Genomic DNA, 22,381 nt, shown 5'->3' with positions numbered 1-22,381 from the left:
GCAGCGTGGAGCAAGTCCAGGAAAAGGTGAAGGAGCTCCAGCAGGGCTACATCTGGACCCAGTATGCTGGCTGACACTCTGGGGCAGGACCTATCATCTGCCCCTATTGCCAGCGGGCCAAGGCTTGGGTCTAGGTTTACACCTGGCAAAGAACACCCTCAGAATGAGAATTTGCAATGGATATTTATGTTTAAGTACACATATGTAAGTCGCAGACACGAGCACAACACTGAAAATACAATGTGTCATAAAATCTGTTTATGGCTTGATGGTTTGCTTCAAGCCTTACTTGGAGAACTGTGGTAATTCTAGAGCTGTGACATTGCCTTCAATGGCCTTGCAATAAAGCCCATACAAAAATTTACTCTGAAAGGACAGCTGCTCTTGTGACTTGTCTGCTGAGGGAGACTTCCCCCAGGTGGCTAAAAGACTCTGAACAGCAACCAGCCCCCAGTATCCTAGCTGCTGAGGGAGACTGCCCTGGACTGGTTACAGGACCCTCACCACGTGCAAGCTGCCTGGCACCTTGCGGAGCATGTCCTTTTGTTGGTTTGGGGGCAAGCCATGTGATGTGGCTGGGCGTGGGAAAGTTGCAGACCATGGTGGTGCCTCCAGGGGAGAGAAGGGAGGGGATGTGGGGGTCAGGACAAAATGTAAACAGCTGGAAAGTTTCTTGTTCTATCAATAAGTGAGACCCTCTCTCACAGCCTAGCTGACACATGGTGTGGGGGACGGGGGGAGAGGGTGTGCAGCGGCTGGTGCCGGGCAGCGCAGGAAAAAGGCAACTAGCAGATGTACACACGGAACCACAGACCCCACAGTTGCACTAAGAGCAAAGAAAGAAATAAGATTTTTCAGGCTCTCATACAAGCATGACCCTACAGCCATGAGCTTCCAAGTGCCGATTTGAAATAGTATCCCAGTTGCCTAATTCCTGCACACCTGAGAGTGGTGAAGATGGAAAAGGCCAAAGCAGAGGGCTGTGGGTCACATACGGGACATCTCTGGAGGTTAATGTCTTTAAATCGAATTCATGGTGCTTCCTCACTACCCTTCATTTGGAATTTTAAATTCAAATGGAACGCTACACCCGTCAAGTTATGACAGTATTATATTGATGATATGTCAGTTTTTAATGAACCATAAATCGAGCTCCTGGAATTTACAGTGAAGACAGGCAATTGGTAAAATTAGGCTAAATGACTTAAAATCGATATCTTGTAGCGTAGCCATAGCCTTAGTACTCAGAAAGGGAGCCTGCAGGGGGAGTTAGTGCAGTGTAGTTAACTACTTCAGACTTTTTCCTTGTGTAGTTAAACCCTTAGATTTCATGATGCAAGATGAAATCTTACTAGCTAGTTGGGTTTAACTAACACATTCAAAAATCTCTAGTCAAGACAAGGTAAAGCAAGATGTACTTAATATGTGCTAAGCTGGAAAATAATTTTAAAAAAGCCCCTACATTGCCTCCTAATCCTAAAAAGTTTAGTCCAGAACCAATTTTAGAATTTTTCCTCATGGAAAGATAGTTCTGTTGACCCATTAAACATAATGAAACATTCTGACCTGCATATACAATAGTTAGAATGACTACATGATTGTCATTCTGGTGTCTTGCATACATTGTTTTCTTGACCAACTTTTCAGAAGTATGTCTGTAAACAGATACTAGGAAGGATCTAAACTTGCTTAAACCTTAGTGGTGGTGATGTCATAGAATCATAGAACACTAGAACTGAAAGGAACCTCCGGAAATCATCAGCTCCAATTCCCTGCCCTCTTACAGGACCAAACACCGTCTAGATCATCCCCAATAGGCATCTATCTAACCTGTTCTTAAATATCTCCAACAATGGAGATTCCACAACCTCCGTAGTTAACTGTCAGGGTAGTTAAACACTGGAATAAGTTAGGAATTTTTTCCTAATGTCTAATCTAAACCTCCCTTGCTGCAGTTGAAGACCATTGTTCCTTGTCCTATCCTCAGAGGCCAAGGAGAATGATTTTTCTCCCTCCTCCTTGTAACCTTCTTGAGGTATTTGAAAACGACTGTCACGTCCCATCTAAATCTTCTCTTTCCTAAACTAAACGAGCCCATTTCTTTCAGTCTTCCCTCATAGCTCATGTTCTCTTAGACCTTTAATCATTCTTGTTGCTCTTCTCTGGACCTTCTCCAAGTTCTCCACGTTTTTCTTGAAATGTGGTGCCCAGAACCGGAAACTATACTACAATTGAGGCGCAGTGAGCTCTGAGTAGAGTGGAAGAATGACTTCTTGTGTCTTGCTCACAACACTCCTGTTAGTACATGCCAGAATCTTTTTTTTTTTTTTTGGCAACAGCATCACACTGTTGTCTGCTGTGACCCCAAGTCTGTTTCCTCAGTACTCCTTCCTAGACAGTTGCTTCCCATTCTATATGTATGAAGCTGATTGTTTCTTCCTAAGTGTGATACTTTTCATTTGTCCTTATTAAACTTCATCCTGTTTACCTCAGACCATTTCTCTAGTTTGACCTGATCATTTGGAATTATGAGCCTATCCTTGAAGGTAGTTGCAACCCCTAACAGCTTGGTATCCTCTGCAAACTTAATAAGCATACTCTCTATGCCAGTATCTAAATCGTTGATGAAAATACTGTATAGAACTGTTCCCGAAACAGATCCCTGTGGAACCCCACTTGTTATGGCCTTCCAGTGTGACTGAGAACCTTTAAGTCCTCTGAGAACAGTTATCCAGCCAGTTATGCACCCACCTTATAGTGACCCCATCTAAGTTGTATTTGCTTAGTTTATTGATAAGATGATCATGCAAGACCATATCAAGTGCCTTACTAAAGTCTAGGTATAGCACATCCACTGCCTTTCCCTTATGCACAAGACCTGTTATTCTGTCCAAAAAAGCTATCAGATTGGTCTGGCATGATTTGTTGTTTACATGCTGTTAACCTATCACCTTATTTTCATCCAGTTATTTGTAGATGAATTCCTTAATTATTTGCTCCCATTATCTTTCCCAGTACAGAAGTTAAACGGACTGGTCTGTAGTTTCCTGGGTTGTTCTTTTTTCCCTTTTTAAAGATGGGCACTATATTTGCCCCGTTCCAGTCTTCTGGAATCTCTCCTGATTTCCAGGACTTTTCAAGATGATAGCTAATGGTTCAGAAACCTCCTCTATCAGCTCCTTTAAATATTCTAGGATGCATTTCATCAGGCCCTGGTGACTTGTAGACATCTACTTTTTCTAAGTAATTTTTAACTTGTTTATGTATTTAATCCTCTAAATCTACCTTCCTCCCACTAGCATGCGTTATGTTAGGCATTTCCGCATTGGCCTTCTTGGTGAAGACCGAAACAAGAAGTTCTTAAGCATCTCTGCCATTTCCAAGTTTCCTGATATTGTTTCTTCCTCCTCATTGGGCTTGTCTACACTAGCTCCCTCCTTTGAAGGGAGCATGGTAAGTAAGGTGTCGGGAGATTGTTAAAGAAGTGCTGTGCTGCGTATGCAGCACTTCATTAAGTTAATTCTCCCCCGCAGCGACTTGGAAGTGTTAAACTTCAAAGTGCCGGCTTGTGTGTAGCCCTGGCTAACCCGCCGGTACTTTGACATGCCCGAGCAACTTCGAAGTCTCTTTACTCCTCAAAAAAATTTTTGAGGAGTAAAGGAAGTTGGAAGTTGCCCAGGCACTTCGAAATACTGGCGTGTTAGCCACGGCTACACAGGAGCTGGTACTTTGAAGTTTAACACTTTGAAGTTGCCGCAGGGGGAGAATTAGCTTAATGAAGTGCTATATATGCAGCACAGCACTTCATTAACAATCTCCTGACACCTTACTTACCATGCTCCTTTTGAAGTAGGGAGCTAGTGTAGAGACAGCCACTGAGTAGTGTGCCTACCCTGTCCTTGGTCTTCCTCTTGCTTTTAATATTTTTATAAAATGCTGTAGGCGCCTGGGGCTATGGCAGTGCCTGTAGCTCTGGACGGGACCGCAGCCACACCGGCTGTCCTGGAAAGCCCAGCCCTTGGTTCAGGGTGGGATGGCAGCAGAAGGTTTGGGGAGCAAGCCCAGCCCTCGGTTCAGGGTTTGGCAGCAGCAGAAAGGTTGAGGGACAAGCCCAGTGAGGGCTTACCCCGTCCGGGAGGGGGTCGCAGGCCCTCCCACACCCCTGTGACCCGACCCAGGGCCCTGCGGGTCGCTTACACATGACCACGGTGGTGGGGATCCAGGCCGCAACATACCGCCATGGGTTCTGGTGCAGCGTTCCCTGGGCCACTTCCTACCTCCACCTCCATCGGGGGAAGGTCCCAGTCCGCCTGATCAGGGGGTCCCCAGGGGTTGGCCCCCACCAAATCATCTACCTTTGGGGGCTCTGGCCAGTCGGTCATCTCCACATCATTGGGGTAGTCTGGCGGAGGTAGCACAGTGGGTCTGAGGCGATCCTCGGCCTGGAGGCTGCAGGGGTCCACTGGAACTCCGGTGCAGGCCGCTCCTGGGGCCTTGTGGTTGCTAGCCCCTGCCTGTCTGGCCGGGCCTGGGGTTTCCTCCAAGGAGGGGGTCCTCCACCAGCGTGAGGGTCCTGGCAGATTTGGGAAGTCCGGGTAGGTCCCCTGGGGCATCTGGATGCGTAGCTGTCCTGGCTGGTCTGGGCCACTGGGGGCTTGCTCCTCCAGACCGGCCGGGCAGCGGCGGACTCTCTGCCCCTGGCATCCGGGAGCCCACGAAGGCGTTCCCTCCCTGCTTGGAGGCCCAGCCTTTAATGGGTCCTGAGCTCTGCCCTTGGCCCTTCTGTCTCTAGGCCCCGCCCTCTGAGGGGTGGGCCACTGGTGTTCTGGCTCCGGGCCTGCCCACCAGGGCCTCTGCGCAGCCTCCTCTGCCTCTGAGTCAGCGGGAGGCCACAGCGGCTCACTACAAATGCCTTCTTGTTACCCTTTGTCTCTAACTAATTTGAGCTTGTGCCTTGGCCTTTCTAATATTGCCCTTGCATAGACGCACTGTTTGTTTGCTTTTGTACGTCTTTTGTAATTTCTCCTACTTTCCACTTTTTGTGACTCCTTTTTGATTTTGAGATCATGCAAGATCTCCAGGCTAAGCCAAGGTTGTCTTTTTACCATACTTTCTAGATTTCCTGTGCAGCATTAGTTTGCTTTTGGGCCCTTAATAATGTCCCCCTGAAAAACTGCCAACTCTCCTCAGTCATTTTTTCTTCTTAATCTTGCTTCTCATGGGATCTTACCTACCTGATCTGAATTTACCAAAATTTGCTTTTCTGAAATCCACTGTTTTGCTGTTCTGCCTTTCAGTATTGCTTAGAATCATGAACTCTATGATGACATGACCACTTTCTCCCAAGTTACCTTCCACTTTCAAATTGTCAATCAGTTCCTCCCTATTTGTTAAAATCAAATCTAGAACTGCTTCCCCCCAGTAGCTTTTTCTACCTTCTGAAATAACATTGTCATCCACGCAGTCCAAAAACTCTGGATATTCTGTTCCTTGCTGTGTTAGTTTCCCAACATATGTCTGGTTAGTTGAAGTCCCCCACCACCGCCAAATCCTGTGTTTTGGATAATTTTGTTAATAGTTTAGAGACAGTCTCATCCACCTCTTCTACCTGGCTAGGTGGTCTGTAGTAGACACCTATCACATCACCTTTTTTTTTTTTTTTTTTTTTTTTTTTTTAAACCCCTTTTAACTTAACCCAGGGACTCTCTCAACATGTCTGTCTCATGCATCCGTCTCCACTTCAGTCCAGGGGTGCACATTTTTGATATATAAGGCAACATCTCCTTCCTGTTTACCATGCCTATCCTTCCTGAGTAGGTTGTACCCATCTATACCAGTATTCCCATCATGCGCATTATTCCACTAAGTTTGTCATACCAATTATATCATAATTGTGTTTGTTTATTAGGATTTCAAGTTCTTCCTGCTTATTACCCATGCTTCTTGCATTGGTACATAGGCATCTAAGGTACTGATTTGCTTTTACTACCCAGTTCTGCCTAGTCCCTCTTTTTTTCCTCTGCTATTCTAGCCCATGGTCCCTCCCATTTCCAACCCAACTTCTAGGTCTCCAGGTTTTTTACTTACCTGTGGGCTTTGTTCACCTGTCCCCATTGAATCTAATCTAAAGCTTGTCTCACTAGGTTAGCCAGTCTCGATCCAAATACATCCTTCCCATTCCTCAAAAGGTGCATTCCATCCCTGCTTAACAGTCCTTCATGGACCAGCATCCCGTGATCAAAAAAGCCAAAGTGCACCTGGCGCCACCATCCTCACACCCAGGCCTTCACTTCCGGGATGCATCTGTCTCTGCCTGGGGCCCTACTTTTGACCGAAAGGATCAAGGAGAACACCACATGCACCCCAAACTCCCTCACCCATACTCCCAGAGTCCTGTAGTCATGCTTGATCTGCTCAGGGTTACACCTTGCTGTATCGTTCATGCCCATATGAATGAGTAGCATAGGGTAGTAGTCAGAAGGCCAGATAATCCTCGGCAGCACCTCCATAACTTCTCGGATACGGGTTTCTGACAGTCAGCATACATCCCAGGATGACGCATCAGGGCAACAGATTGGTGCCTCTGTCCCGCTCAGAAAAGAGTCTCCTTCCGCCACTACCCTATGTTTTCTTTCTCGTGGTGGTAACAGACCTCCCAGCCTTGGTGGTACAAGGCTTCTCTAATTAACCTGTAGGGGGTGATTCCTTATCTCCCATATCCAGAACGACATAAGGGTTTCCTGGTACCACAGTGGGAGGATTGGGAGCAAGAGTAGAGAGCTGCCTGCTGCTGCAAGTGACCAGCTGCCTGTGTCCCCCTCTGAGCCATCTCCACCTCCACTGATGGTGTGTCAGCACTCTTTTGTGGTGGGACAGCCATCTTAACCTCAGCTGTCTCCACATGAATACTGTTCAGGAATTGCTCGTGGAGTCGAATACTCCTAAGCCCAGCTACCTCTTCCTTTAGCTCCACCACCTGCTTCCTGAGAGCTTTTATCAGAAGACACCTTCCACATTGGGTGGTCTCCCCAGCCTGGACTTCAGTAGGTGGGAATTGGAAGTCACAGTCCCTGCAAAACCACAGCAGGGTCTGGGTAGAGGCATCCCTGGTCAGGAGGTCTGTCTGACTGCAGGCGCAGGTGGAGGAGATAGCAGTAGTGCTGGCAGAGGTGTTGTGGGTCTTCCTAACTGTAGTGGAACCCGTCTGTCAAACTTCCTCTTAAAACTGACCTGTCTGCAGTCCCCTGCCCACTTTGCTGCCCTGATTGCTCTGATTCTGGCTTTTAAAGCCTACAAACCTCAGTCAGGCCTCCCCCTTGTTAGTCACCCAAGGGAAGGCTGATCGAAGGCAATCAAGGGAACCAGGGTTCAAAGAGATTCCAACCCTCTCGGGCACACAGTCCCAAATGCCACAATAACTGAAACAGAAATCACCTGCAATCAGAAATCCAAGTGTAAACAGTCAGGAAAACTCAATGTGATAGTCTGGGATACAGTTTTTTGTGTAAAAGTTCGAGACGAAGCAAAAATGGAATTAGCTCCTTTCAACTCCCGCTCTCAAATCCCTTCTCAAAACTCCCTCCTGTTTGCAATCACCTGTTCGCAGGCTCTCCTGGTCACTTACTAGCAGGCTTTGTAGGTTCTGTTCTTCCTGATTGGTAGCCCCACCCCTGGCTATGGCGCAACCACAGAGCAGGAAGTTGTAGATTTCAAATCCTAACTGGCAGCCTCAGCGTATGGTCTTTCACATTTGTGATTTCTTTTATCAGCTTCTGGTTGTACCAGGTAGGGCTAGGTAACCATTTATTTACAAGTCAATACAGCTTTTGGCTTTATGTTAGGGAAAATATTGACTAGAGCTAGCCTGCTGGAGGGAAGGTCACTTGTTTCATTTCTAGTTTAAAACTTTTGCCTACCTTTTAAAGAAAACAAGATTGTACTATCTGTATGACTATATAAACGGTAAAAACAAATACACGGTAGATTGGCATCGTCTGGCAGCTACCTTTTAGATTAAGTCAAAGGCAACATCTTTATATGTATTGCTACAAAACTCCTAGATAGGCTGAAGTGTTTTGTAAGTTAAAAGAGACCAATAAAGTAATGAGAGAATTTCAACAGATAATATCAGTGGAGGAAAATAAGAAAGGGAACATGTTAAGGGCAAGGATTGCTTCCTAGGACAACATTTTAAATACATGAGCTAGGTGTGATAGAGAAGGTTGAAGTTGCAAAACATCTTGGATATAGAGATAAGACTGTTACCTTAGTTAAAATGTTGATAAAGGCCTTTATAAAACACAGCAATAAACAAATATTTGCCTGTAGTATTCAGTCAGGTGCTATTAGCATGTTAACTTTTTGATAAGCTGCTTTTGGGCCTTTCAGACAAAAAAAATTGCATGAGTAGAATGCACTGCAAAAAGGAAAGTTACCAACAAGTTTTTCATGAGTATGGATTTCCCCTTTTAAAAAGCATGGCAGTCAGCTTGATATGAGAAGGTTAGGATGTAGTCTTTTGTTTTCATGACTTGCTGCTGCTGCTACAGCAACTGTTTGTCCCAGTGATAATTTGTTTTCAGTTATTAACAAAAAATGACTGGTATTTTTCTTGCATACATTTGAAATTGCATTACAGTAGATCTTTTTAGGAATCTGGCCAGATCTTCTGCTAGGGTAAGCTCAGCTCTATTGAAATCAATAGTCAGTCAGTTTACACCAGCTGAGGATCTAACCCTCAGTGTTAACTATGCACATTTAATGTAATATAGAAAACCAGTTAATATCATCTGTGTGCAGGCAGAGCAACTGACTTCTCAAAATGTACATGGATAAATCCCCAGTGTATGAAAGTGTTCACATTCTTACGGCTTTTAGCCCTTATGTTTTGGCAGAGATGTAGAAAGAGAACACGTACAGTTATACAAGGCATGTAACATAATTCACTGATTGCTTAATGGTTACTTCTAGTAACCACTTCTAGATAGAAAACATGAAATGGTATATGAGATGAGAAAAAGACAATTTGTGCTCCCCCCCGTGCAAATTTTTTTAACCTGGATGCAAATTTGGCATTATTCTAAATTTCTGTCTTCAGGACAGATGTCTAGTATTAGAGATCTTGAGATTTAGCACCAGACAAACTAGATTAGAAGAATGGTTTCAGTTTTCAGTTTGGCCATAGAGTGGACACAGACGAGCTTGCAAGGAAATTGAAACTTGAATTCTTTTAGGAAAAATGTGAATCTTAATGGGGGCCTTTTGTCATATTTAAAAAGCAAACAAAAACAAAAAAAACTTCTCAACATTATTTGTGTTTAGCTGAGCTTACAAAGAATTTGTTTTTTATGAAACTGGAGTAATGGCCAGTGTAAAGTAAAGGTTAAGGGTACAGTTCTGTTGATGGGTCTTATTAAGTTTGACTACTGTTGTTGTACCATCGCAACAGGTATACAATACAACACAGTTAAGTTACAAACATAGACTGCAGTTTCTGAAACTTTACACCCCTCTTCTAGGAAGGATGTTGGTAGCTGAAATATTAGGCCACTGTTCTAATAATAGAGATATAGATGTCTAACTATTAATATCGCATTAGGAAAGTAGGAAGGAATGTAACAGTGGAAGGCGGGAAGAGGAGTTAAGTGGAGAGAACAGAGGTGTAAGATGTCTTCAGGTTCTGGTAGTGGATTTATGTGGTCTAGACATGAATAATATCCATATTATCTTTCACTCTAGATGCCCTTGTCTCCATATAGAGTACTATGGTCCAGTTAAAAGTCCTCTAGTCTCGCACCCTCGGGACTTGACCTGTGCTGAACCACAGAGTTTGCCGAAGCACGAGAGGCTAATACTGTCTGGCAGCATTACCAATACTTCCACTGCTTACTGGGCTGAATTAGGTTTAACCACAGTAGGACAATTTCCTTTTTGTTGGCAAAGTCTTGGGTATGCTTTCAGAAGATATTTAAATACTGTGCCTCTCCTAAGGACTGCCCTGAGCTGACGTTCTTCCATGTTCTCTAAAAATATGGTGGGGCAAATATGTTGCTTATATAACTTCTCTAGCTTCGGAATGGTAATGCCGGGGCGAGTGTGTTGCAGTGTATTTAAAATAGAGTGAAGAAAAATGACCAAATACCTTGAAATAATGTTCTCCTATGGAATGGTGGAAATAAAAAAGGGAAAGAATTGTATTCATCACACTGATTTGTTTGTTTTCAAAAAGTATTTAGGTGTCCTCTGTTAAAAAATGAGAGTCTGTATCTGCTGGACAATGAAGAAAAGGTCCTTGCTCTTTAACTAAATGGAAAAAGGCAAGCAAGGCCCTATCATAGTTTCCACTAGAGAGAGAGAGAGAGTGTGTGTGTGTTTGAGGGGGGCAGGATACTTGGATCACGCGGTGCCTCTCCTGGGCCTTCTCCTCACCCCTTTTCCATCCCTAGCTGAGATCTGTGCCGAGTCAGTGCAGAGGCACATGCCACATTGTAAACTGCTTATTTACAGGTGATGCAGGGTATGCAACGTCATCCTTAGTGCACGTAGAGAAGCCTCAGCTTCCATTAGATTGACAAGTAGGGTCCAGAGAAAATGAGACACTGCAGCCACAAGAGGCTGGGCTGGCCACAGGGTAAGAGGCATGAGCATTGTGCCAGTTCTGATGAGCGTATAGAGAGTTTGGGACTGACTGCTGAAGGTCAAGGGTTCAGTCATGCAGCGCTGGAGTGTGCTTGCCTTCCTGCCGTTTGGAGTGGTGTATTACTGATCGATGGGTTAGTTACACTGACTGGTGGTGATAATACTGATCTTGATTTATGATAAGGGAGGAGTTTAATGTAAACTGAATAAATGTGTCATTGGAGGACGAGAGAAAAGAGTTTAAAATAATATTGTGGACTTCAGTGGAATTAGGTATTTTACCTGTGTGTCTTTGTACCGCCTGTTATGGGGACAAAAATCTGTTCAGTTCTGTTTTGCTGCTGTTTGGGAAGTGGTGAGTAGTAGCCGTTGTTCCCAGTGAGACTGGGTGGTCGCCCAGGAGAGACTGAAATGCCATCCAGCTGATTAGCAGAGCGCCCCTAGCCAGCACCGCAGGTTCCCAGTTGTGGTGCACATGACAAAATTTATTCCACCCTGTTTGCAGCCAGACAGTGTGCAGCGTGTGCTCCCTGCTTTTGCAGGCCCGGATCCCCCAACGTGTCTGTCGCCGCCCTTATTGAATGCTTCTCAAATGAAAAGACAGACAAACACGAGTGATTTATTTAACAGGCAAACAGTAATCAGATGAAACTTCTGGCTGTCAAATCTAAATAATTATTTACAAGTGAGTGGAGTTACCCCTCCCTCCATAGTCACTCCCTACCACAGTCCTGGAGTGAGCTGAGGACACCAGGTGGGTTGGACTGCTGCGCTGGGGAGGAGGCCGATGGAGCTGCCTGTCAGGTATGCGACCAGATGGAACCCTCCTCGTCTTCTGTCATCTTTCTTCCCTTCTTGACACGTCGTCCTGCGTGTGGGAATGACTAAAGAGAATGGTGGTATGGGTGCAAGTGAAAGACCCGCTCCCCTGTTCTGTTAACTAAATTAAACAAAACTCCCAGCCCACCAAGTCTTCACACCCCTCACTCTGCCTGATCACCCTAGCCACTGAAAGCCTCCTTGGGGTCCCATACCCAACTGCCACAGGGGCACCAGAGTGAGAACTCTTCAGCCTACGAAGTGTCACAGTGCAGTGGGAGTGCTTCATTCTAGCCACTGGGGACCTCCTCTGATCCTCCAGCCAAGTGCTAGACAGGGGGGTCAGAGAGTGAGAGCCCAGAGTGGAGTGGGTCACTTCCTTTTCTAATCTCTTATATCTGGGCAGATCGCAAATCATGTGATGCCCTTTTCCCGCCTCAGGATTCGTGCCCTTTCTCTGAGGGGGCAGCGAGTCAGCAATTTTCTGGACTCCATCTTAAAATGGACTCCAACAGGGACTCCATTTTGAATAGCCATGGAAACCTATTCATGAACAGCCTTAGTTAACACCTGTAAAAATCATGCTTAACAACCCTTTGCTAAAAATTAGAGAGAATATTGGTAGTAGCACAGGCAAAGTTTTGTCCACAGAGTCTGTAAACCAGCATTGCATTAGTTTACACTGAGGCTATGTTTGCAACCAAAATAGGTAATAGTTTTAACTGGTTGGTTTCTGTACCCATTGATGGTAGTTTCCCCAATATTCTTCTTACTCATCACAAGGGTGTAGATGAGTGAATTTTTCTTGTCCTTCTTTCTTTAACAGCGCACCAAAAATCAGTAATAACATCCAGACTGGATGAAAGCACATAAAATCAGCCATTTCTGTCCCTCCTGATTCACTTCAAATTTTTGTTTTAGACAATAATTATATTCAGCTAGCTACTGCAGTTGTAAAAAGTGGGGCTGTAGCACAGCTGACAGGGAAAAGGTTTAAGAAAATGTCAAATTATTCCCATATATGCATACATCTTCTACAAACCAGGTACTGACTCTGGCTCAGTGCGTTGTCAGGTTCAGGGAAACCTGATCTACATGTTATGCCAAGGACCAGATTCTGAAGTCCTCTGTCAGTTTCTTATTGAGCCAGGTTTCTGGTGATTCCAGTCAGAGTGCACATACTCAGCAATTCTTGGCCTGGTTTGGTCTTTTTGAGCTAAGCGTGCTTTAACTTCTACTTCCTGAAGCTTCTTTGACTTTAGGTTACAGGTTCATGTGGTTGTGTTTCAGAACATGGAGCTTGTTCATCAAAATCTATCATCTAGAGTAGTTGTTCCCAATCTTTTCCAGACAGGGACCCATTTTGACACTTCAGGAAGACTTGGTGTGGCCCAGGGCAATTAAAAAACGGGATGGGGAGCGGGAGATAGAGAAGGCAGAGCCGTAATTAGCTAATTTCGCACCTCAGGCAATAATATGAAATTGTGCCCCCTCATGTTCATAGATTCATAATAATTATTTCATAGAAAAGGGGAAATATATTAATAAAACTAACACTACATTTACTATGGTTCATCAGAGTTGTGGTAGTGCAAAGACACTCATCCCCAAACTGCTCCCCCCAGCTTAAACCCCACACTCGGGGGCCTGGGGAGTCACACTCGGGCTGGAGGGGGCTAGAGAGGGCTTGGGGAGTCACACTCAAGCTAGAGGAATCACGCTCGGGGACAAGGAGTCGCTCAGGCTGAAGGGAGCTAGGGGAGGCACACTCAGGAGCCAGGAGAGAGTCACACCCTGGGCTGGAGGGGGCTAGTGGGTGCTAGGGGAGTCATACTCAGGGTCAGGAGTGGGTTAGGAGAGTCACATTGAGGGGCTGGGAGTCACTCGCAGGCAGGAGGGAGCTAGGGGAGGCACAGGGACTCCCGCGGTTAGAACTCAGCTGGGGGTGTGGGAGCTCCGGCCAAAAAAGTGCCAGCTGCATGAGCCCTGACTGGTATGGGGGGGTGGAACCCCCATCCACACAGCTGGAAGCTGGCTGGGGCAGAGCTCTGGCTGGCCAAGCCAGCCATGGGAACCCTGGCTGGGGTCGGGATCAGGGAGACCCAGACCCTCTGTGACTGGAAGCCAGCTGGCATGGGGGGTGTCTCCCAACCCCTGTGGCTGGAAGCTGGCCTGTGGGGACCCTATCTTCTACAGAGGCTGCTCTGCCCTCCCAACCTTTGTTTCAGGCCCCCACCTTACCTGAGCTGGGCACTGCTCCTCAGGTGTGCAGTTCTCTGGCCTGCAGCTGCACTGGTTCTGGATTTAAATGGTTGGCTTAACTGCCTGGCAGCTGTTCATCCAATTAAGAAGTTGAGAACTACTTCAGGAGTGTGAATTGTTTCTTAATAGCCACCTGTGGAGCTGCCCTGCCCAGCCCAGCCCAGCCCAGCCAGCAACCCTTTTGAAATGTAATTGTGACCTGTGTTTGGTTCTGGACCCATAGAGGGAGTCAGGGATTTTTTTTAATTAACCATTTTACATTTCATGATCTACTTGGTCAGGTGGATTGCATATGACAACACAAGGATCATGTATGAGTGTGTGTGCTCATGCACACATTAGGAATGAGTCTGTGTGGTAAGGCACACCCATATGGGCAACAGAAGTTTTTGAGTAGCTTCAGATTTTTGAGAGTGCTGCCAGAAGTGATCTGATGCACAAAAAATAATTACAAAACATCTCAATCTCACTGTAGATAAAACAAAAAAGCAGTCCTGTAGCACTGTAAAGATTAACAATATAATTTATTAGATGACAGTAACGAAGGGTCCTGTGACACCTTATAGACTAACAGAAAAGTTTTGAGCATGCGCTTTCGTGAGCACAGACTCACTTCATCAGATGCTGGTCTTGGAAATCTGCAGGGCCAGGTGTAAATTTATTAGGTGGTGAGCTTTCGTGGGACAGGCTAACTTCTTCAGACCTGGAGAATCCTGAGCTCATCACCTAATAAATTGTATTGTTAGCCTTTAAAGTGCTATAGGACTGCTTTTTTTGTTTTGCGATGATACAGTCTAACATGGCAACCCCTCGGAGACTATTCATTGTAGATAACTGAAATTGTGCTGGAGCCTTTCAAATAGGCTCACAAGCATTTACAGTTATATATAGGATACCATGATCAGTGGTCTTTTCTCTCCTCCCTCCTTTCCCCCCAGGACCTCTTAAGGATGCATTGTGAAAATATATTGATCTTCTAAACTAGTGTTTCTCAATGGTTGATCTGTGGATTGGAGCTGGTCCCTTAGATCATTTGGACACAGTTTAGGAAGGCAGCAAGCCAGTATGAAAAAGGTTTGAGAAATGTTCTTCTAAGCAGTGCTGCTCTGGTGCATCTTGTTCTCCCCGTTTTTGTGTGCTCAGGGTGTTCTCGTAGAAGGTTGTATACATTAGTGGGCAGTTCTATAAGACTGTCTAGATTGCTGAGAACAGTTGGGAAAATATATGCAAATTGTGCAATGCCTTTGCATATGTCCTGTGAACAGTTCTGTTGGGAGAAGCTTTCTTGATATTTGGCCCACCCACACGGGGCCAAATGTTGGGAAAACCCCTTCTGCCAAGACATCCCTTCTTCCTCATGGAACAAGGAAGACAGGGTATGTCAGCAGAATGCTCCTGACACAGCAGACTTCTGCCGAGAGATTTCCGGTTTTCCACCAGAAGTCTGCAGTTTAGACATGGCCTAAGGGAAACCTTGGATAGTAATCGTGTACACCTGTACTTTTCCCTCTGTTTTTAACCCCAGATTCCTCTTACTTTTTCTGTCTCATGCCATGATCTTCTTTACTTCTTCGGTAGTGAGTAAGTGGCTTCCTCTTCAGTCACTGCCAGTGCCACTTCATAGGTCAGGTGTCAAAAAATTCTTTGTCTCCATTGGCCTGGGTAAAAGAATATAAGAGTCCTGTTTGGACCCCGTTGTACACCACCAAGCTAGATCACCAAACTAGCAGCAGCAATTAGAAATAATTAAATTGATAATAAAAACAAATATTACTCCAATAAATCTTTTGCTTTTTTTTTCTTTCTCTCACAGGACTATTTTTACCCGAAATACTTGGGTGAGTTACAATTACTGCTTTCACGTTCTGGCAGTGCTGGTATGTGTGCCTAACATTGGAAAATGGGACAGCCAGTCAGTCCAAAAGATTGTAATAGAGGTCCTTTATTCCATCGTGAAGTAGAACCAAATGCTCCTCATATGATTTTAAAGTGGGTAAACTTTATTTGTATCTATAGAATTGCACACACATTTTTCAGTGATATAAAGTGTAGGTTTAATGTTGAATTTATTTCTGTAATTTACATCATTAGATAAGTAAGATTGCAGTCTGCTAAAATGCATACACTTTTAAATAGTTTAGTTTTGAAAGTATTTTAAATAAGAGTAGCAGCTTGCAGACCTGTTGCTTTTTATGTTTTGTATCATTGTCATACCACCACATTTGTTTTATGTTTGCATTTAACATTCAGTGGTTAACATGACATATATTAGCAGTTTTAGAAAGCTGTATGCTTTTTAAAGATTTGTGAGAATTTTTTTTTTTTATTTAGTAGGTCAGCTTTTAGTAGTTACTAATATCCCTTTAGTGCTATAGTAGCATCTGGTAAAATGATCGTTTTATACATTAGAATTTATAAACTATTTAACAGAACATCGGCACTAAAATATTTATATAAACTGAGAAGAATGTTAAGGCATCTGGAGGACTGAAATTTAACATGGACTTTGTATCTACCCTCCAGTATCTTGCTTAATGATACATCAGTAGGCCAGGTATCAATTTACACACTGTAGCAGCTAGCACATAATATAATAATAATAAATAATAATAATAATAATTTCATTTTCTGTTCTTCAGCTTGTATTCAGAAATTTGGGTCACCGTATTCAAGAAGTCCAGATTTCCTTACATGCGTTCATAGTAAGCATTTTTCATATTGTATATTACAATTAAACATAACAGCCATTTTGCCTGAGGTGTGGAGGCTCCTCAGTCATCTCCTTTCCCATTTGCTTTTTTGAAGACCTTTTGTCATGCGTGCCCTCCTTCCAGCTGAAGGACCAGCTAAGACTCTCTTCCTTTTGGAATCTGTTAATGCCGCGTACTTGTCTTCCTGAGGCTTCATGTTTAGTGATTCAGGGCAATTGTTCTCTTTCCCCACTTTCCAAATGGCTGAGCAATCTGGGAAGCAAGAGACAAAAACTAGGATTTACAATTACATTTTTCACTGGCCGTGGCTCCTCACTTTTTTTTTTATCTTTCCTTAGAAAATATAAGCTAAGTTTAGGTCTCATCTGCTGTCTGAATTTCATCTTAAGCCATTTTGGAGTCTTAAGGGGATTTTGTTGACTTTCTGCACCTGGTGAATTTCATCCATCACATAATGAATTTCTCTGTTGTATGAAAAGGCTCCAAATCACATTTACTCTGGTGATAAGTAAAAAGATGGGTTTTCTTTGTTGCCAACCCTGCAACCTCAGCTGGAAACTCTTGAAAGTCAAGTAGGGTTCTTTCCAGCCTGTGAATTATTTACAATAAAGATTCTAAAATTGGAATCCTAATAATCATTCTGTTAACTATCCAGTTCCATCTCCCATAACTATACTGGTACCATAGAGCTAAGACCATAAAGTAGCAAAAAAGAAATGTCACTCATGTTCTAAATATACTCAGGAAGCAAACCAACTGAGTGAACGAGCATTATTTATAAATACTCACTTTATTTTTTCCTCTGTACATTAGTGTCTTATCATGGTCCAGTTTGGTCATGTAATCCTACCAATGTTAGGGAGTTATTCATAAAAGAGGGATACAGTTACTGCTTCACTAAGTTTGCAAGGTTAAAATCCAGTAGCAGAATAGCAGCTGCCCTACACTGTTGACAGCGTTGCCTGTATCTGAATTCCAAGAATAATAAGCAAAATTTCAGTACCTGAATTTTTACAAAATACAGTAGTGTGACTTACATGATATAAAAGAATCAGCTGAGTAGTTTATAAACACTTTAGAAATATTAAGACAAAGAGCATTTTACCTGGGTCAGGATGAATAATAGTTGAGTAAGGGGCTAAAGGTTTGGTCAGTTGTATATAAAGAGATTTAGGACTATAATCGTATGTATTTTTTCCCATTTAAAATCCAGACAAGTTGAAAACAACAGGCATATAAATGTAATGAAGTAATGGCTGGATTGTGGTCGGCAATTGCTTTGGTAAATGGGTAGGAGAAAGAAGGGATGGATGGTGCCCCTTCATCTTATACTTGCTCACAGTAATTACTATCGTTTGTGTTCTTATGCTCATTTCACCACAAGGAATCTCAGTCTCATACTTCTTAGTGGCCTCATTTTTGTGTCAAAACAAGATAGCAGAGCATTAGAGGGTCTCTTCAAAATAGCAGACAAATGTACAACAGGATCCAATGGTTGGAGACTGATGCTATGCAAATTGAAACTGAAAATAAGGTTCATGCTTCTAATTGAGTAATTTAATCATTGCTCCATTTAACCAAGGGATGAGGTGGTTCACTGTCATGTAAATTTTTATAACCATCTTTCTAAAACATGCTGTGATTCAAACAGGCGTTATAACATTGGTGGAATTACTGGGTAATTCTGTGACTTGTGTTATTCCAGAAGCCATAGATACAATGGTTGTTTCTGGACTTAAAATTTGTGATTATGCTTTTTTTTTTAGTGAGTCAGATAGGTGATGTCATTTTTGTAATTTGACAAATTCCTTCTGCATTTTTAATTCAACAAGTTCATGAGTTTCAGAAGATAATTTTAAAAGTCAGAAGTGTCATCACTATTCTCAGATTTTCAAGTGAAGGTCTCATTTTGATGTCAATTTTTGGGGGAAAAAAAACCCCAAAACCCTAGAAATTCTGTGCTCTGAACTATGTTTATAAATGAATGTAATATCTGGATATGAGGAAAGAAAATACTTATGCCAGGAGAGCTAATTGAATGGACATGCAGGCCCCATGAACCTGGTTTGTTTCCTGTTTCACTGATGGAAATCAGAAATAATCCACTGAAGTTGTTGGAATTATACTGTTGTAAACCTATAGTGAGAGCCCCATCAGACCTTTTGTTACACACAAACCGATGAGGGAAGAGAAACAAACCATCCAGCACAGTGTTGACACTATCCAAAGAATAAAGTAGTTAATCCTTCCACTCATAAGAACGGCCATTCTGGGTCAAATCAAGATCCATCTACCCAGGTGTCCTGTCTTTTGATGATGGCCAATGCCAGGTGCTCCCGGGGAATGAACAGAAGAAGCAGTTATCTAGTGACTCATCCCTTTTTACCCATTCCCAGCTTCTGGCAAACAGGGGGGTAAGGACGTGGTCCCTGTTCATCCTGGCTAATTGCCGTTGATGGGGATGTATTATTTTTTTTTAATTTAATTTTTTTATTAATCTTGTATTTCATAACGTTCTATGGCAAGGAGTTCCACGCGTTAAGTGTGCATTGTGTGAAAAAATATTTTCTTGTTTGTTTTTTAAATCTACTGACTACTAATTTCATTTGGTGACCCATAGTTCCTGTGTTATGAGGAGTAAATAACACTCTTAGTCACTCACTCCACAGCATTCATGATTTTATAGACTTTTATATATTCCCTACCCCCATCACCTCTTAGTCGTCTTTTTTTCCAAATTGAAAAGGTTCAGTCTTATTAACCTCTCTTCATATGGCAGCTGTTCTCTGCCCCAGTCATTTTGCTTTGCCCCTTTCTGAATCTTTTCCAAAACCAGTTTGTTTTTTGAGATGGGGAGACTACATCTGCATGCAGTATTCAAGATGGGAGCATTCCATGAATTTCTATATAGGCAATATATCTTTGTCTCATTTTCTGTCCCTTTCTTAATGATTTCCAACATTCTGTTCACTTTTTTGACTGCTGCTGCATGATGACTGGAAGTTTTCAGAGGACTGTCCACAAGGACTCAGAGATCTTTTTTGGGTGGTAACAGCATGCGTCGTGGGCAGCCTGTGAAGCTGCCTTTTTGTACTGTGCAGACTTCCCTATGCCCTTTCAATGAGTTTGCTTGACTCTGCAGAGCTGAGGGGAGGGAGCAAGTTTAAGCCCTGTTTGTGACTGAGCATCCTTGATAATCACTACAAGGTTCTCAAGGAGGGGTGGGTGCAGAGGTGTTGGCTGGTGATTCAAAGGCGTTCTCTGCATTTCAAGTCAAACTATTAAAAATATGTATTCCTTGGGCAGCAGGCTGACCACATTCCATTCCCTAACAGCTCTCTGTTGCCTTCCTCCCTCTCCCACATCAGAAGTATTACTGAGTCCTAAGATAAGAACTTATCTTCTCTACAACTTGGTCCTGACTAGAAATTCTTGATGTTACTTTTAATTGCAGCACTGCTAGGATGTGTGTAGCCTTACCCGCACACTGATAGAAATGGACAAAATTATGGATGGGAATGTAAATGCTAAATGTATGTATTTTAGCCCTTCGGGCCTATTTTAAGAGCTCCTTTCTCCTCCTCCTCCCCCGCCCTCCCTCAGCCATGCCCCCTGTACAGTAGCAGAAACCACTACCAATTACATTTTCCCTCTAATCTTCAGTCCATTTCAGAAGTGATAGAGTCTTTATCAGAAGCAGGCTCTCAAGTGACAGGTATTTTTATGAGTGTCTGAACTTGTACCAAATCATCCTTTAATCTAGTTACCATTACTGGGTCCTGTTAAGCATTCCCTTGGTAGGGGGTCAGGGAAAACTTTTCATGCTATCCATTGAAGTAATTAAAAAGTAAATACCAAAACTATTGCTACAGGAAAATGGGATAATTTGCAGCAGCAAAAATGGCCATCCTTATTTTTTGAGTCTCCGTGAAGTTTAAAAACACTGTAGGTATACATGATTTAAAAAGGGTGATAAGATGATAAGCACATGCTTTTTGTGGGCAGTGAAAACTTAGGGCTATGTTCACATAGGAAAGCTCTTGTGGAATAAGCTAGACTGAATTCAAACTGAAATAGCTGTTCCGTGCTCTGGGCAAGCATACGCTAATTGAATGACTTTTGCATGTCTGCACGATCCCTTGTGTCAGTAGTGTGTGTCATCACTAGCAGTGCTTGCATTGAATTAGAGAGCAGTGCCCCACGGATAGCTATCTGACGGTGCTGTTGAGCTCCATCCAGTGCAGGGTGTTGTGGGAAAAGTTTGTTGTGCCTTGTGGGGCCACTGAAGTGTATAGGAGTGATGGGGAGCATGATTTCAACATTTCCTGATGCAGTTTTCTCCATCTCAGAATTTTATCTGCATCTTATAGGCCATGTCTACACATGCCCCTCCCTTTTGGAAGGGGCTTATTCATGAGGCACTTCAGAAGGTGCTAAAGAGGCACTGATATGAATATGCAGCACCTCATTAGCCTAATGGCAGCCATCTGCGGTTTGAAAGTGCAGCTTTCAGAACACATACTGCCTGTTTTAGACGTGGGCCTTTCGAAAGGACCCCCTGACTTTGAAAGCCCCTTCTTCCTAAAACCAAATAGGAAACATAAAAAACATTCCAAGTGGGTGCTGGCATTTACAGAGCAGCTGCAGACGATGGAGTACAAGTTCTAGATCCAAGAGGGGAAAAAATAGCACTGACTGGTGGGATGACATTGTTATGCACGTATGGGGTGATGAGTAGTGGCTGCAGAACTTTCAGATGCTCAAGGCCACATTTCTGGATATCTGCGTGGAGGTTGTCCCAGCCCTCCAGAGTGGCAATGTCTGAGATAGGCTGATGGTGGAGAAGTGAATGTTTGGAATGTCAGGCTGCTACTAATCAGTCAGGAATCAATTTGGTGTTGGGAAATCCACCGTGATGGTTGCTGTGATGCAAATATTCAGGGCTATGTTGTTCAAAGGACTGGGCGGTGTGAAGGACATAGTGGACTATGTGCTGCAGTGGGGTTCCTGAACTGCAGCGTGGTGATGAATGGCAAAGGATATCCTTATTTTGGCTTCTGACTGTCTTGCTTCATGGAAAAGTACTCCTTTCTGTTGTTGTACTAACTATGGTATTGCAAGCACTGGTGGATCACTGGGGACATTTTCCCAACATAAATGTGGGATGGTCAGAAAAGTTGCATGTGACTTCAAGAACAAAGGATTGTTCCAAATGTTGAGAACAGGAACTTTCGTCCAGATCAAGGGAGTACCACTGAGGATGTTGGAATCCCATTAGTGATTCTGGGAGACTCACCTTCCCTCTTACTTCCATGACTCATGAAGCCCTCCGTCGGCCACTTTGACAGCAGCTAAGATTGCTTCAACTACAGGGTCTGGAGTTGCAGAATGACAGCTGTCTGCTGATTTTTTTTTTTTTTTTAAAGTAGCCAGATGCCAGGCCTTAAGAAGAGCTCAACAGGGAGTTACTCAGCTGAGAGGGGCTTTGAAAGAGCATTTTAATAGTGCACCATAGTAATGTGTGTTGCTGTAGTATGCTGTGCCTGACATGGGTGGGTTTTGTGTTTTTGTTTTGTAGCCTATTATGAACTGTGTAGTGAATACTGTGTATAATATAACATTGCAAATCCACCGGTTGCTATTATCTGTAAATGATGTCAGCTAGGGATATTAATTGGTTAACAGCTAAGGATACGGGTAAGCACAAGGCGTACTGGTTAACCTTGCCTTGCCAGTTAACTCTGTTGGCAACCAGCTACCCCAGGTTAAAACAGTCCTGGCCAAAGTTGGGACAGCAGGCCATGTTGTGGGACCTAGGTTAAAATGGTTAACTAGTTAATTGTTATTGCTTAAGTGTGTAACATTTTAACATGGCTAATGTCAGCCCCAGTCCATATATATATTACGAACTAATAAAGATGGCTTAAGTTTACATAAATACTTTTATTCAA

General features: G+C 43.4%; 1 protein-coding gene across 2 annotated transcripts in view; it reads left to right on the top strand.

The window, feature by feature from the left end:
* The window catches only part of GAS6 (growth arrest specific 6), a 66,012-nt gene that overhangs the window by 5,740 nt on the left and 37,891 nt on the right, over positions 1-22,381 (top strand). For both annotated transcript variants that reach the window (XR_012645087.1, XM_074990900.1), the window contains exons 3-4: positions 15,533-15,557; positions 16,359-16,421. Coding sequence is in view for 1 of the 2 variants with exons in the window: in XM_074990900.1 (XP_074847001.1) it covers positions 15,533-15,557; positions 16,359-16,421 (88 nt within the window). In the remaining variant the exon portion in view is untranslated. The remainder of the gene's footprint in view (positions 1-15,532; positions 15,558-16,358; positions 16,422-22,381) is intronic.

This window comes from Carettochelys insculpta, chromosome 1 (genome assembly GCF_033958435.1).
Source record: "Carettochelys insculpta isolate YL-2023 chromosome 1, ASM3395843v1, whole genome shotgun sequence".
NCBI lineage: Eukaryota > Metazoa > Chordata > Testudines > Carettochelyidae > Carettochelys > Carettochelys insculpta.
The sequence above is the reverse complement of the archived record's forward strand: the minus strand, read 5'-3'. Positions and strand labels throughout refer to the sequence as shown.